Source organism: Taudactylus pleione, unplaced genomic scaffold (genome assembly GCF_031769625.1).
Source record: "Taudactylus pleione unplaced genomic scaffold, aTauple2 ptg001153l, whole genome shotgun sequence".
In the NCBI taxonomy this organism is placed as follows: domain Eukaryota; kingdom Metazoa; phylum Chordata; class Amphibia; order Anura; family Myobatrachidae; genus Taudactylus; species Taudactylus pleione.
The window spans coordinates 1027984-1044773 of record NW_028285554.1 but is presented as its reverse complement, the minus strand read 5'-3'; the positions used below and the strand labels follow the sequence as shown (position 1 = coordinate 1044773).

General features: G+C 41.1%; 1 protein-coding gene across 6 annotated transcripts in view; it reads left to right on the top strand.

Annotated features, from left to right (window-relative positions):
- The window catches only part of ADGRB2 (adhesion G protein-coupled receptor B2), a 468088-nt gene extending 451966 nt beyond the window's left edge, over window positions 1–16122 (top strand). For 3 of the 6 annotated variants that reach the window (XM_088462147.1, XM_088462144.1, XM_088462148.1), the window contains 9 exons: window positions 6400–6495; window positions 7485–7656; window positions 8203–8298; window positions 10613–10691; window positions 11746–12383; window positions 12668–12739; window positions 12855–12950; window positions 13580–13636; window positions 15297–16122. In XM_088462147.1, coding sequence (XP_088318273.1) covers window positions 6400–6495; window positions 7485–7656; window positions 8203–8298; window positions 10613–10691; window positions 11746–12383; window positions 12668–12739; window positions 12855–12950; window positions 13580–13636; window positions 15297–15458 — 1468 coding nt within the window. In that variant the 3' untranslated portion in view covers window positions 15459–16122. The remainder of the gene's footprint in view (window positions 1–6399; window positions 6496–7484; window positions 7657–8202; window positions 8299–10612; window positions 10692–11745; window positions 12384–12667; window positions 12740–12854; window positions 12951–13579; window positions 13637–15296) is intronic. The other 3 variants (XM_088462145.1, XM_088462149.1, XM_088462146.1) reach the window with 3 other exon arrangements.
- The last annotated feature ends 668 nt before the right edge of the window (window positions 16123–16790 follow it).

The following is a 16790-nucleotide window of genomic DNA, read 5'->3' as shown; positions in this document are numbered from 1 at the left end:
TATGGTATGCAAATATTCCAAAATACGGAATATTCCATTATCCAAAATGCCCCTGGTCCCAAGCATTTTGGATCTGGGAGACTCAACCTGTATAAAATGTGTGCCGTAAGAATGGTGCATTAACACGTTGATGCATTAATTAATGCGTCCACGTGACAATATATTTAAAGCTCCTCAACATGATGCGGTGGTATACTTTAATGGTAATAAATGGCACTCTAAAGTGTTAAAAAGAGGTTTAAATACATATATATTTTTTAAGAATCTGGTGTTTTCTTCCACCCAACAACCAGTAGCAGGCTATTGCAGACTGGGCTGGTCACACAATAAAAGGAAACTTGTAGTGTGGGCTCCTCCAGTACAAGCAGTGGCGGATCAAGCATAGGGTTGGAAGGGTGTTACAGCAGCCCTCACCTTACTTATACCCCTTTTACACCAAAATCCCAGGTCCGACCCTGGAATTTGAACACTGGTCAATCCCGGGTCGAACTCGGCTTCAGAACCCATTTACACTGCAACTTGACCCGGGTTATTCCCGGGTTTGCCCCGTTTACACTGAACCCTGCTTCTCTCTATAGAAGACATTAAAAATGGTCTGTTTTAAGGTCTGACAAAGATGCTCACAAAAGGCAACAAAAGAGAGGGGTGGGGACTGTTCCCAGCATTGCTACAGGCTGCTGTTCTGGCTGTGGCAGGCTGTGTATCAGCCTGCATTTGTGGCTGCTGGTCAGGCTGTGGTGCAGGCTGCAGTTCTGGCTATGGCAGGCTGTGTGCCTGCCTGCTTTTGTGGCTGCTGGTCAGGCTGCTGTGGTGCAGGAGGTTAGGCAGGTAAGCGATGGCTTCATGTGCATCTCTCTGCAGGGCACTGACAAATTACATCATCTGCCGGTGCCCCAGAAGCTCCAATCAGCATCTTTCGGAGCTAGCCTGGTCAAATAATCCAGGTAGCACCCGTTTACACTGCCTCATGACCCGGGAACAACCCATTTTCAACCCTGCTCTCAACCCGAGTAAGATTGCCCTGTAAATCGTCCCGGGTTATTTTTTTGGGAGCCGTTCACACAGAGCCTCGACCCGGATCGACCTGGCAATAACCCGGGTTATTTGTTTGGTGTAAAAGGGTTATTAGAAATTGGTAACCTCGTTGCATGCAGTAAGTACTCAAGCTGCGTATGCAATCGCAATGGCTAATTTTTGCACACCCATGCAATGGCGTTCAAATGGACAGGCACGCCTGCATTTCGCCGACCACCCCCCCGTCACCACCCCCAAATGCTCACTGCCTGTCAATCACACTGCTATGGCTCTGCGTGATCTGCTTGATTGCAGTGGTGCCTTTACACACGTGCACTGCGATACATACGCATGCGCAGTACACAAAAATCAGCCGTCTGCGTATGCTTTAGCAATAACGATCCTTGCGGAATCAGACCCTCCATTTCATGCTCAGTGGTGGATCAGGGGGAAGGGGGGTGGGGTTGGGGGGCGATCTGGGCAATCGTCCCCCATCTCAAACACCCTCTCCTGTGGGCAGCCATGAGATCCCTTTTCTCCCCAGGGCCGAGCTCTCAGATCGCTCCCCACCCCACCCCCTGCTCCCTGGATCTGCCACTGAGCACAAGACTGAATTACTTATTGGAATCGGACTGTAGTGATTGTTTAGGTAACAGTGTTAAGTAGTTTAAAAAAGCATTTTTGAAGGCGGCACTACTGGTCACAGCAAATCCTGGCTGGGTATGCTAGTACTTGTAGAACTGCCAGGCATGGGCAGATCAAGAGAGGGGAGGGACTGTGTGCAGCCTCCCCTCTCTCTGCGCATGCGCTGGTCTCTGTGAAAATTGTGTGGACGCCATTTTCCTGGTGATTTCTGTAGGGTGCATGTGCAGATATTCTGAAATTTGGTGCCTGCATCATATTTCTGATGATATCTGCAACGCAGATCCCCAGAAACATGTAGTTTGCGCTGTGTTCCCGGTGATACCTGCGGTGCAGACAGAGCGGTAAGTATTTTGATTGGGTACAGGGTGTGCGATTTGGACCCTCCCCGTGATAAAAGCCTCTATTTAAACAAAGACTCTCCCAATACCTATTCATTTATAAATCACTTAAATCCATCAGATCCTTCCTTCTTCAGGCTTTTAATTAGTATTGAAGTAAAAAAAACAATGGGCACCGCAGACCTATTCATTAAAGAGCCGTGTTGCATTTCACAGGACTGGAGGCTTGTAAGCTCTAGCTTATAACGGCTTCACTTTGATTGGTGAGAGTGTGAGATAGTCACTGTGATTGGTTAGTTGTAGCTAGATCACAAATTGGTTTAGCCACAATGAACACCATTGATTCAGTGACTGTTCAATTATATATTTTATCAATTAATATCAGGTGCCGAGCACCCGTTGCAGCTACACCCACTGACAGATGTATCTGCATCGGCTTCAAACTCCAGTGGACTCACAATTACTTTACTGTACTCTGACTACACATGTAAGCCATTTCCTCCCCTGTTTTGCCTCTACAGGTGTAAGCAGAATCAGAATACTAATTTGGGGCAAAGTCATTTTTAGTGCGCATGCGCTGTATGAAAATTCATATTTTACACTACAAAGTGGGGCTTGCAACCAACTTAAAATGATCCGAATATTGGGCCTGATTCAGGCCCGGTCGCTAAGCTACGCTCGTTCGCTCCAAAAAGGGGCCGGGTATGCAAATCCCGCAATCGCCCTGTCTGGCTTAAGGACGCCCTCTATGTATTAGAGGGCGACAACAGTGAGCGTACGCAGGAGTATAAAGCCGCCCACCTTTCGTTCTTAGCACACGTCATCTCCAGGAAGTGTGTGATTATTTGGGAACATCGAGGCCCATCGGAGCTGCACGCAGTGCTTGAGGTAGCCCCTACCCCACTGCAAGCACTGCGATCTGTTCAGGATAAAATACAACCAAGTAAAGTGTTCAGTGACGCTACTTTGCTAATTATGCACACCCATTAAACTCTGTTTTGACGCTCAGACACGCCTGCGATCGTACATCCACTCCCCCGTTCACAAGCACCTTCCCCTGTCACTACCCACAAACGACTCTATCTGTCACTCAAAGTAGCGTCCAGTCTGTGTACTACGAGCGCACGATTCCCGGCCACAGTGAATGGTTCGCGCATGCGTACCTTTATGCATGCGCAGATGTGCGATAATCACCCATAGCAAGCGTTCGCAGCTTAGCGACCGGGTCTGAATCAGGCCCATTGTACAATGCAGCCCTCAGATAACACATGCATGCAATATATACCTAAATTCCACTGTACAACATGTAATGATCCTGTGTGCTCCAGTGTTTTTTTTTTTTTTTTATTTATTATTTTAAAGTCCAAATGGAGCCCTGGGAAAGATAGCTGTTTTGGGCCCTACTTTGATGTCCAGCCCAAGGAATTCTGGGCATCAGCCAATTGTGCATATGTGATTATATAGATTCCAACAGATGTGCTCACATCATTATATAAAAGCCAGCTGAGGTGCCTACATGATTATATGCCAGTTTGTAAATGTGTCCACATCATTTTATACCAGTTGAGTAGTGATACCAGACAACAGTGGTACTCCATATATGCCAATCCAACAGGGGTGTATATATGCCAGAGATTCCCATATAATTATTTACCAGCCCAGCAGAGTTATAATATCATTATATGCCATCCAGCATAGATGCCCATGTATAAGAAATCTAGCAGAGTCCCTATTTGATTACCTACCAAACTAGAATAGTTCCCAAACAATTGTACACCAGCCCACCAGTGCCTACACTGGGGATGGCCATTGGTGGGTTGACCATCGAAGGTACCATTGGTGATAGACCTCAATGGTTTGAAGCCATCGGCTGGGAACCATTGATGGTTTCATCCACAGGTGGTCATCTCTGCTTTAATTCCTGCTGGGCAGTGGGCCATTGCCAAGTGGAGACGGGGCTGTCGGGGTCATGTCCGGTGCGAAGCTAGAATTTATGTCCCGGCACATGGAAAATAAAAATCATGACGTGACTCTGTGCCATTAAAATTTGTTACCCATTGATGTTCAATGGCCAACAATAGCCTACAATACTATATACCAGCACCGGGGAGATGCTAGGTGATCAGATTTATAAGACATACGGTGGCTGCACTTGGACCCACATACCTGCTGGGACTTAGGCTCCTGCTGAGGTCTCCTAGTGAGTAAGCCAGCTATGGTGTAGATAACATGTGATGTAATAGTGTGCTAGTAAATTTTCTATAAAAATGTTTAAAAGGACTTGTCTGTCTATCAGGCAATTAGGACTGATCCAGGAAATACATAGTACAGCAAAAGACATTATGGCACGCTTGCAGTCATCCAGGTTGGCATAGTGGGGGAGGGGAATGGCACGGCATAGGGGGTGCGGACGGGGATATTAGCCGGCAATAGGGGCAGAGAAGGGCTGTATCACGCAATCACATAATTTTGGCCCCGTCCCGTTACACATTGCCAAGATTACTGGCATTGTGAAGCAGGGGACTGGGTCATGACGTCCCTCCCCCGCTGCAGGGTTTGTGTGGGAGTTGCGGGGTGGGTGGGGGACTTGCCTGCTTTCCTGGGGGGCGGCCGTTTCGGAAGAGTAGGTAAGTATGCATTATGGGCCTCAATCTGAAGTGGGAGCAAAGCAAAAAATAGTAGGTAACTTTACACCTTGGTAAAACCATGTGTCATTGCAGGTGTGCAGAAAGATTTAAATTTGGGAGGGCTGTGTCTAAAGTGAAATTTAAATTGCAGTTTAAAAATAAATCTGTCCAGAATTTGTGAGCTACACACAACAGCAAACTGTATTACCCTGCATGCAAAAACTATAGCTGTATTTGCATCCCTTGCATTGCACCATGGTTTGTCCAGGTGCACAGTTACTTATGTAAGCTCATCAAGGTTTATCTTTCACGGATCCTTCAGGAAGGTCCCTCCCAGACCGCAATGGACAGTATACCAAGATGTACCTGATACCCTGATACCTAATACCCTTACCACGGTATAATATAAAGGGGTGAGATGAAAGCCACCTTTTAGTGCATTACCTTCAATATGTTCAATGGAGAGTGTAAATATTATGCGTACCGTAATTATATAGTATAAACGCTAATAACAATATGGTGATCTTTCACACGGTCATCAGGGTCATCACTCCCAATACTAGGGTTTACCAAGATTTACCTCCCTTGATCCCGATCAATCCCACAATGCTTCCTCAATATTCCAACATTCAAAGTACATGTGGGTATGTATATAAACAATACATACTCTCATGGTATTTATATTATTATATCACACCACACAGTTTAAAGAATAGAAAAAGGAAAAAATACTTTACATACACTTTTCAAATAGGTAGGAGAGCGTGCCGATCAGCAGTTCAGCCTCACCGCGTTTCGTCACTTATTACCCCAAAAATGGGCAGGACTTCTTCAGGTGGATGCGTGATGCTGCTATAAAAAGATATTTGCAGACTTGCGGTTACAGCTAGGTTTATATTGTAACATATATATGTTCTATGTGCCAATGTGTTTGTATTCATGTGTTTTTGTAGTGGCAGCGTACACTTCTCCTGCAATAAAAGGATAACATGAGTCATAGACTCCAGGTCATTTATGGAGTTATCCTATCTATCAGTATTTCTGATAGGCCAGTTCTTAGTAAATCAGTGACTTTCTCCAGCTTTTGTTGTGTACGGCAATATATATTGGGGTCATAGAGTAACAATAGCTGGAGAGAGATTGACTAAGTCAGGAATACAGAAAGGGTGGTAATGGTGATGGAGGTTCCCCTTCCTTATATACATCTCATGCTAACCAGGTGCTGCCTTCCTGCCAGTCCAAAGCTGATCTAACACACTGCCTTTTATTTCTCTCTCCCATCTTCGCTCTATTATCTCTCTCTCACGTGCCCCATACTCCTTTGTGGCTTCTCCCTTCTGTCTCTGTATACCTCATATCTGCTCCTTTCTGTCTCTCCCTGCCAACCTGACCTCCTTCATTCCCCTCATGTTCTGTAATTCTGTATAATGGATTTTATATTGATGTGTGAATTTATCTTCCTTTATGCATGCACTAAAAATGTACATCTCGTTTTGCATGAAAACACACACAATATATGTGATGTACATTTGTGGTTTTTTATCACCATTTTGATTTTTAATATATATAAACATCTTTATCTAATTATCTACCAATTTATATACATTTGTAAATGTTTTTTCTTTTATTATTATTCTTTCTGGAACCAACTATATTTATTTCATTATGTTGCTCTAAAATATACCTAATCCTCCCTCTGGTTCTCCTATTCTCCCTATGCTACTAAACCCCTACTACTCTGCATGCTCTTGGCTTGTTGTGATGTGCTATTGCAGAATTGAGATATCCTGCAGGAACCTGCCGCTGATTTGTTCTACATGTGGAGTGCTGCCCAGCGCAAATCTCTCTGCAGCTACTGCCAACAACGCTGTGTTAGTGTTCTGTCCTTTACTTCTGCCTCATCCAAGTACACACAGACACACAATGGCACGCACATTAACCTCTTCACTAACAATTTACACCTGTACAATGTCATTGTACTTTTACAGTAAGTAGGACTTGGGACACCTACTTTCCATGATCCATGTACATACCCGTGGAAGTGCCAAACAAAGGAGGCGTTTGTCTAATTTTTCCTCCTTTTAGACTGAAATGTTTCCAGATGCTTGTGAGCTCACTGTATGTTACTTGTCATCTGCACAGTGTGGTGTCTTCTCTGTCCTCAAGTCCCGAATTACTGTAGTGTGCATGTCCCTGGTCTCTTCTTATGTTACCCTCTAATCTGTAGAGATCAGGTCTTTGTCCACCTCTTATTCTGTATGTCACCCATGGTGGCAACTAGCACTATCCCTCACTTCCCTGAGGCTAGGAGAGGTGACCCATACTGTACATGCATTATTTTGCACACTTAATTTCATTGACGAGAAACCTTCACAAGCAGAAATTTGTCAGGAGTGTGACTGCACACACCTAACCTGGGATTCTTCATCTTTTATCTCTCCTTACCCACATCACTTGCATTTCCCTCCATGCTGCGTGCATTTTATTGTGTCACCTACCACGGCCTTGCTTTCATGGCTTTCCATCACCTTTTCTTAAATTGTTCATTGACACTTTTGTTTTCTATTCTGCCTATAATAATTCCTGCTTATCTATTTTCTTTTCTGGGTATGTGTTTGGCTTTACATTACATATTTTGTTATACACTTTCTTTCTGAAATGCTTTTGGCTTATCTCACCCTTCCTTAAAACATATTTTTATTTCCAATCATTTCACTTATGTTGTTAATTTTTTTCTTTCATCAATCATCCATTTCTTTCCTTATATCGCTTTTCACCACTCTCTTTTTACCTATATTCCTCTTCCCTTTTCTCGCTATACCCCTTCTATCTGCACCGTGTCTTCACTCCCTTACCACAGGGCATCTCTCTGGAGTTCCTGCGTGGTCCTTCCTCTACTCGCCCTCACATGGATGTCTGCAGTTCTGGCTATGACTGACCGCCGATCCATCCTCTTTCAAGTCCTGTTTGCAGTGTTTAATTCTGTGCAAGGCTGTGTGATTATCACTGTACACTGCTTTCTGCGGCGGGAGGTGAGGACCTGTAAACACTGCTACCGTTACTTTCTACTTTTCTACTTCTCTCCTACCTTAGTACTGCTGATGGTTAGATGTTGAGAAAATATTGGGATAGTTTGCCAGTGTAATGTGTACTCCTATATAGCTGTCATTGCTACAAATATAACCTCCTTGCTTTAAAAGTAAATGTTGCATGTATTTTTTATTAGTATTTGCACTCTCCCCCCTACATAGCAGAGAACCCCTTAGATCTGCATTATTCCTTGCTTTACTTCAGTGACAAGCTACACGCCGTCACCTGATAGGCAATTTGACGTAATTTTTGCGCCTTATTTTCTGCGCAATCTCCCATTGCTCAACACATGAGTGATCAGTGAATGCATCTAGTTAGATATACTGAAGTGACTAACAAATTTTCCTTGCCGTGACTTCTGAAGACTTTTGAAGGTCTTTATTGAATAAGATGGAAGTCTCCAGTGTTTTTTTTTTTTACTAGTTTGGAGTCTGGTGGGGTTAATATAAGTTTCTTGCTCAATTTTATCTTTCTGTTTGACTGGACAGGTCCAGGAAGTTGTAAAATGCCAAATAGGTGGGTGCCACAGTGATGAAAATGAAGATTCTCCAAACTCCTGCAAGAACGGTCAGCTCCAAATCATGGTAAGTCATCTGTCTGCAAGAGGCAACACTCTGCATACTCCATTACTTAGGTTCCATGACCTCTGAAATGTACTTGGTCATAGATTTACGAGGTTACTTCTAAGTTACTTTAAGGGGAACAGTATCCCATATATTAGAAATCACTACATGAATATATCCCCCTGCATGTAGTTTCCCTGCAAATAAAGTAGAGTACATCATGACAGTCATTTGCAAGACACACAAAACAGTAATTTGCTCAGCACATACATAGGTTCACGTGGACCAGCAGGACAGATGCTGTGTGGGATCATTTCAGATTTGCTACTATGACTTAAGCAAGGGCATAGCCCTTAATTGCAAAATTTACCTCGGTATGTTCTACTACAGTCACGTCAATTGCCCAAGTCAACACCACTCCCATACCCTGAAGTGGCGCCCCCACCAATACTGCTTTTCATCTTGGCAGAAGTGAGGTGGGTGGCATTCTTGACTCCTCACACTGAGAGTGTGACACTTGGCTGTGACTTTGTATGAATGGGTTTAAAATCACACAACATGCTAAATAAGATTTTTCAATCAGATCTTTAAATGCAATTAAAGGGATAGAGAAGGCACATTAATGAGTGCATTCCCTGGTGAGTGGGTGTTGGTAGAGCTTCACCCACTCGCAAAAAGACTTGATATTGAGTGGTGCTCAAAAGGTTCTGGAACGGGAGTCATTATTTTGCATTTGATACAGGTACGCATATTTGTACACACATAAATGACCATATAATAAACACCAGCCTGTCTGACAGCCAACCTAAAAAGCTGCTGAAACTAAGGGGTATATTTACTAAAGTGCGGGTTTTTAGAAGTGGAGTTGTTGCCTGTAGCAACCAATCAGATTCTAGCTTTTATCTTCTAGAAAGTGTTAGATAAATGATAAGTCAAATCTGATTGGTTGCTATGGGCAACACCTCAACTTCTAAAAATACACACTTTAGTAAATATACTCTTAATGTTCACTTGGGGATTCATGTGACAAATTCCTATCAGTCGTAATAAACAGCCAGTTCACCCCACTCCTTCTCTCTCTGCAAAAGTTAAAGGTTGCCTTGAGACGTGGCACAAGTATTGTACTGGAAATCCTGAATAGGTAAAACAAATTCCATTGAAATAAATGTGTATTCCTAGAGATACCATTTCAGCTTTTCAAAATTGTATTCCGGCTTTCTTTTGTGAGGCATTAGCACCACATAAAAAGATCCACTAAGTACAGACACAGGTAGAAAGGCAACCATCTTAGTCCCCTGCATCTCAAAACTCTACCTAAATGTCCCATATTACCTTGTTTCACAAAGAGGAAACCCGTAATATGCTTGTGTCTGCTGATTCTAACATGACACGCAGTAGCCCCAGATACCCTCATGTTTATCCCACCGACCACCTCTGCAAGTTTGTGACAGGGGAAATATTCGGGTAACATAATATCACCTCACCTATATGTAACCAGATAAGCCTTCATCCCTCTATTCCTCCCAGGTTTGCTGAGATCTTACTGTTCTTATTTACATGGTGGATTAGAAGTGATTTAAACCGTATGTCCCATCTCCTTTGTTTTTAACAGTACTAAAACATTTCACATATGGGTTTCTAAGTAATAAAACCTTTTAGTTTTTGCAGCTCAAATATTTATATGCTTCATAAGCAAGTGTTTAAATAACCCACTTTCAACTGGGAGCTGTTTGATTAATTCTGTCCTCACATTTACATTGCTACTTCCCTGTGTGTCGAACTGGACGACAGACGATTAAGACAGGTACCGTGAGGAGACTCTAGAGTATACAATGTGATATGTTTAGTTTGGAATCTAGATGTAAGTTAGATCCCCAGGGATGCCATCTTGAGTATATAAAAATAGATGATACACTTCAATGTGTATCTGCAGTCATAGTGGTTCAGCCTGTTACCCTGGTAGGGCTCCGTTTCTGATTTCCTTCTGGGCCCTTCCCTATAACTCTCAGCTCTTCTTGCTAGTCTTGATACTATTCTCTTATATAGTGTCCCCATTCTGATTTCGGGTTTGTTGTATCCTTTTATTTCCCGGGTTGAATTACAAGAAAGATTATCTTTGTAAATTCTTCAAACCTTTATGTACCTGTTGTGAATATTCTAATACAAATTGAATTATTTATTGTAATTAATTGAAACATTACTTAGCGAATGTGTTGCATGGAGAGTCGACAATTATAAATATGACATAGTGCAAGCTTGCACCTTTTCATGTAAGGAGAAGAATACATACATGCTTGTAGCCTATGACCTTATCATTTCTGGCATGTTCTTATAGACAGATTTTGAAAAAGATGTGGACCTGGCATGTCAGTCTGATGAGAAGGCCTCATGGTACACCGCACATGGGGAAACTGGTAAGCACATTCACAGCGAATGTCTAGCACAGCACATGTCCACAGAGGACAACGGTTACGTTATATTTATTATGTAGCATTTCCAGGGAGTAGGAAAATGTTATTGCACTGGCATAGGCAGACCTGCCAACTCATCGTGTGACAAAAAGTTGCGTTCTACTAAAGAGCAATAAAATTGCACCAGAACTTACATATTACGAAGCAGCCTGCATTTTAGCAGCACTAAGGTTGGAATTCATTTAGTAGATTACAGTCAATCACAGCTAAAAAATCGGAAAGCTAAGTGGAGCACCATTATAGCTTTTAATATATAATTTAAAATTGCAGATGAAAATATATGCAAATTTGTTTCCATACTCCATATAAATTATAGGAGTAATTCAATCACTTGCGTCTCTAATGCAGCTCTATGAAAACCAATGGTATCTGACACTTTAAGTATTTACACAGCAATGTTTTTTTGCTTAGCAAACATCTGAATCACCTGAAAAATATAGCAGCGAAGGTCACCAGCAATTCCAAGTAGATAAGAATTAGTGCAGAAAAATCACTCAGAAGTTGGGGTAAAACGCGGCTCACCTGTTTAAAATGTTTTCACAATAGTGTATTATTACAAAAATAGTTTTTATATGTGATTGTGTAGCAGTTATTTTTTGTTGCCTTCCATCGTTGCTAAAATTCACTACATTAAATGCTGAACATTATTTATGTGATTTTAAGGGTTGACTTGCAAAGAAAAAAAAGGGAAACTACAAATCTCTGTCTCTGTGCCAGTTAATTGTCCGATAGCATTGATTTTGAACAGTGAATCACTAGAGGAAAATTGTTGGTGTGACATCCATTTAATGGATGACTGTGGGAATATATTTACAGCTGGTATTTTACTGAAATATTCAATGCAGAAAAATAACCAGCATGACAGTACAAGTAGCACTGTAACCAATCACAGCCCAAGTTGTTCCCTTTTCTAAAATGTTTTAATGAGGGCACTCACATTTATCAAATAGGAATAAATTGCACTGAACATTTCACATTTTTTTCCAATTTTGTTCAGTCTTATTCAAGGAATTGAACACTTGCCACCCGTCCAGTGTGACTGGAGCTCTATCCCGGATCTCTATAGATGATGAGGATGACTTAAAGCTGCATAAAGGAGGTGATGGACTCAGCTTCTCCCACCTTCCTGGTAACCTCTCCTCTCAAGGGGGCATTCTTCTGCAAGTGCCCAAAATAACTCATAATCAAGTGAATGAGCTCAGTGATCCACTACCGAAGAAAGAGATCAATTTGGATCGTGGTCCCCTTTATTTGTGTCCTGAAGGAAATTTGTGGCCCCTGGACTTTGGGGATTCACCTCATGAACCATCTTTGGAAAGTGAGTATATGGTACTGCCCAGAAGGACTTTGAGTCTCAAACCTTTTAATCGGGAACAAGGAAAACTGAACGTGAAGCTGTCAGAGTTTGGCAAAGGGCGCCAGCAAGGGGACACAGACAGTTATCCAAATTTCCTGTCAGTGGACCACATTAATGTCAACCTCACCCCACCCTATGTGCCGGCACAGCACCAGTATGGCTTACCATTTAAACAACCGCCGTCTGTCCGGCAAATCCTGGCATCGGAGATGAATGAGCGAAGTCGTACAATGCCCCGCACGGTACCTGGTCCATCACTGAGTGCTGGATCTCTTGAGGTGAGAGGTGGAAGAAGCGTTGTCTTTGTGTTCACTTCTTGTAGAATGCAACCTCATTCCATGTCTCTCATTCTCTCCGTCATTCCGTTTTCTGTCCCTCGTCACTTTTTTCTCATCATTCTCCCTCACTTGCTTTGCTTTTGTTGTTAACCTTTTCCTTTTCACTGCTGCTCTGAAAATGTTTGTTTGTACTTTTCAGTCTCAGTGTCTCTACGTATACACCTTCCTCCCTTCTCTCAATCCATTTCCTCCCTTCCTCCCTTTCTCTCTTCCTCCTTACATAGAAGCCACACCAACCTGTCCCTGTGTTTCTCCCTCAGCGGAAGCGATTGAGATATTCAGATTTGGACTTTGAGGTGAGCACTATTACCCAGACACTTAGTCCTACATCTGCATGATAGGCTACATTTGGCAACAAGGGCTCTCAGGATTAGGCAGCATTGTGTTAATGCTATAGTTGACTCTTTGCAGAAAGTGATGCACACAAGAAAAAGACACTCAGAGCTTTATCATGAATTGAACCGCAAGTTCCACACACTGGAAAGGTATCGGGATGCCAGTGCAAAGGTGCGCTAACCAGCTTTTCTTTCTACTTATTTTTCATTTTATCTGGATGCTTAGTGAAACATAAATGTAGGTTACTCTCTACAAATATGTATTTCTTTGCATATTGGCTTTTAAGAACAATGACACAATGCAATATTGCCACTTATGGTATAGTAAAATAAGCATCATTCATAGACATTACGGCCACCTAGTGGCTAATTTAGCATGTAAAACTGGAAGAATATTTGCTTAGAATGTCCCCCAGATGTTGGATGGCCTTTGTTTTACTCAGCAAATGAGAACTAAACAATAAATAGTGTTTATATATTAGCTTTACAGAGCAGCCTGATTGCAGTCCTCATATTCACTATGGCTAGCATCTGATGTCTCTTCCTACCTATTATCCCTGTTCCCTCATTCATTATACTGAACTTTCACTTGATTTGTATTCCTATATATAGTTTTATTTCTATATATAGTTGTTAGTAGACAGACATGCTCCCCTAGCATGTCTGTTGCACTAAAGTATTATTACACAGGTCATTCTAATACTCTACTCTCAGTACCATGACTGACTCCGTCCCTGCTGCTATATCTGATGTTGTTCTCACCCGCGTACCATGTCGCTCTTTTGCTTGTTTGTAATTCAGAGAGACAAACGCTGGAGTATATCCTCAGGAGGAGCAGTAGAGAGAACCTCAGCCAGTGTAAGTAACATTTACTATGTCATTGTGCTATTTCTTCAAATGAGAGAAACATATGTCATGGCCTCTCTTGTTCCTTCCTCCTACTTACCCCGTAGGTTTCTTGTTTTACATCCCTCTGTTTACATCAGTTACTGCCACTAAAGTGAATGTGACACATTATTACAACTGCGGGCGACAGAATATGGTAGTTGAGCAAATTGTCACTACGAGGATGAAGGGAGCTGCTTAATTACTTGAAGTTGTCATTGCTGGTGATTTATTTAAAAATTAACTTGATATTAATTTTTTTGTTAAGCTGCAAGTTGTGATAACAGCTAAAATCAGACCTCTGGGTAACATAAATAAATCACTTCGTCTACACCAACTAAACAGCTTATAATAGTGTATAACCTCCTGTGTGAAAGACATTTTTATGTAAAAAGTTTAACCTGAAGAATAATGGTTTTGTGCTCATGCTGGTGGTTCTGTGTAATATCTGCCTCCTAAAGGTAATAAAATATTAATGTAAATCAGATATTACTTTAATTAAAAGTAAAAGAGCAATTACAGATGGCTCACCATGAGATGATCTACTAATCCATTATTTTTCATGTGGTCTTTTGTTGTATGTATGCCTAGTTAATGTTATTTATTAAGTAATAGACATCTAAACAACAGTTTTACATTTTTTCAGTGCTGTATAGCAGTGTATAGAGCACTAGCTATACATCAGTTTGCTTTAGTAATAGCACATTCATGATTACATTTACTGTTCAAAGGGACTAGTTTGTATTTATCAATGTTTTCCATTTAGAAGCTTTTATTGATGTGCTCATATTTAGATTCAGCCATTTGCAGTCTCATTTCCGAATCACTTGTTGCAATTTTTAGGGTTAGTTTCACCTATCACAATCCTCACTATTATATCGATCCATTCCCAAAGTGAGTGTTATATTGATCGGTTTGCATTTACAGCCGTTGGATGGAATGTCATCGGCAAGCTTAGATTAGACTGGCCTGTTGATGTTTAAAGTTTTGATGCATCCATCAGCATCATTGTAGAGTACATTCATCAGTGTCTTCTGTGTTGGACACATTTATCAATGTTCTTTTGCTTTAGAGAACATTTGGATTCTCTATCTTTAATATACACATCAGTGTCACCAGAATCAGATACATGAACATTGTCTGAATTAGCAGCATCAATTGAAGTCATTGGAGGAAAATGCACCCATTGACACCTCCAGGATTATATTGAACTGCAAATTTCCTAATGTCGAATAAATATATCTCAAAACTAATTTCTTTAATTGATTTCTTCATCGTTCTATTTATCATCATATTCTTCTATTGACTGATTCATTAGCTGAATCCATTTATGTTCTCACAGTTGATGCTCACAAAAATACATCTATACTATACAATGACTTCTCATTTATCCATAGAAGGGAAGGAATTCCATATACGCATGTTGCATTGTTTTCACTCAGGTTGGGATGGTCATTTAGCAGTAAAAAAATGAATGGGTCTTCAAGGCAGAGTAATTTCCAATTTACTGGAGTAATAGAGACCTAATTTGATGTAATTATCCACCAATGTGATACCTCTGTCTTTTGTGTAGCTTTATGTGACTTGGCAAAATCATCTTTTAAACTGATCTAATCCTACATTGGTTTCTCAGGAGAAGACAAGCCCAGCTGGTCCCCATCAAAAGGTTTGGGATAGCTACAGAACTCGCTCTTCACAGATCCACGACCGTCTGGGCCTGCGCTGTGTGGATTGGGATCAGCCTCCACGTATATCCATGGATATGTCAGATGGGGATTATCAGACTGAAGTATAAGGCAATTTCTCCATTCACCCCTTAATTTTATTAACCTTTTCAACTCCAGTTGATTATCCTCCTACACCAGAGAAACAGTCACAAGGTGACCTTGGTTATAGCCCACAGAGGATTTCACTTGGCTAAGGGTGTATACACTGGAAATGTACTTAAATCTCTGCCAAATAAGACAGATGAGCATTAACCGATGTGAACAAATGGGAAAGTTATGGCCGATAAATGGATTGAGTTGCTTTTTGGAAATGCAGCCCTCCGATTTCAGGATTCTGTATCCAGGATCTCTTTTCCTCTTTAATGTATAGAGGATCCAAGCGGCAACAAGCTACTTGTTCTCTTTACATACACACATATGTTGTTCTGTCACACAACTTCCTCTGTCCTGCTTCCTGGACATTGCTTGTCAAGTGACCACTTTCTTCCAGTATTATATCCTCCCCCTCTCCCCTGCCTCCTGCTCAGTTCAGGCAAAGAAAATGGGCCTTACCTTGCCTTTACAGACTGCTTAAGGTCAGCTCAACTGGAACTGGACTAGACTGACTCATCCCATTCCTTACTGAGATTTCTTGTATGGGGCAGTGGGAAAGGGGGTCAGGTGGCGCTGGGTTTTAAAAAATGCCTAGAATTTGTTTAAAAAGAGAAAAAAAAATAAAAAAAAATCTTTTGAATCGTGATCTGAGGTAAGTTGTATTTTTTCGTGATTTACAAAATCCCTGTAGTAATAATAATAATAATAGTAATAATATATTCTATATGGTATCTTGAAGCCAGTAAAATACAAAAGTTTGTCAATTCTGTTTTGTGTAACAAGCAATTTGACCTTCAGAAACCTGTATAGTAGACCGTTCTCTATTAATACGCTAACTGAAGCGGAATATTTGAAGAATTTATAACGCGAAAGCATCTGAAAGCATTAATATGTAATAAATAGTCCAAAAATAGTGCTTAAAGTACTGATATTCATGTGATTTAGCACTTATAGAAAGCATTGTTGCATGCATGTGGTTTAAAACATAATTATATCATGTTTTAATAATGTGAGATTTTATTTATAGTTTTTTTTCTGGCATAAGGCTACATATTTCATAGCCTCTAGAGAATCAAGAGGGTGACAGGAGGAAGATAGAGAGCAAGCCCTGTAGAGATATTGGCCATTGAAGGCTGTTGGGTTCTGTGCATAAATATATCCTATAATTATTACACATCTGTCTCTTTATAAATGAGATATAGTTAGCATTGTGTATACAATAAATTATCCAATGGTTATACTGTATAACTATGATAGCACATGACAATAAGCTAATTAATAGTATATTAGATACTCATAATTTCACA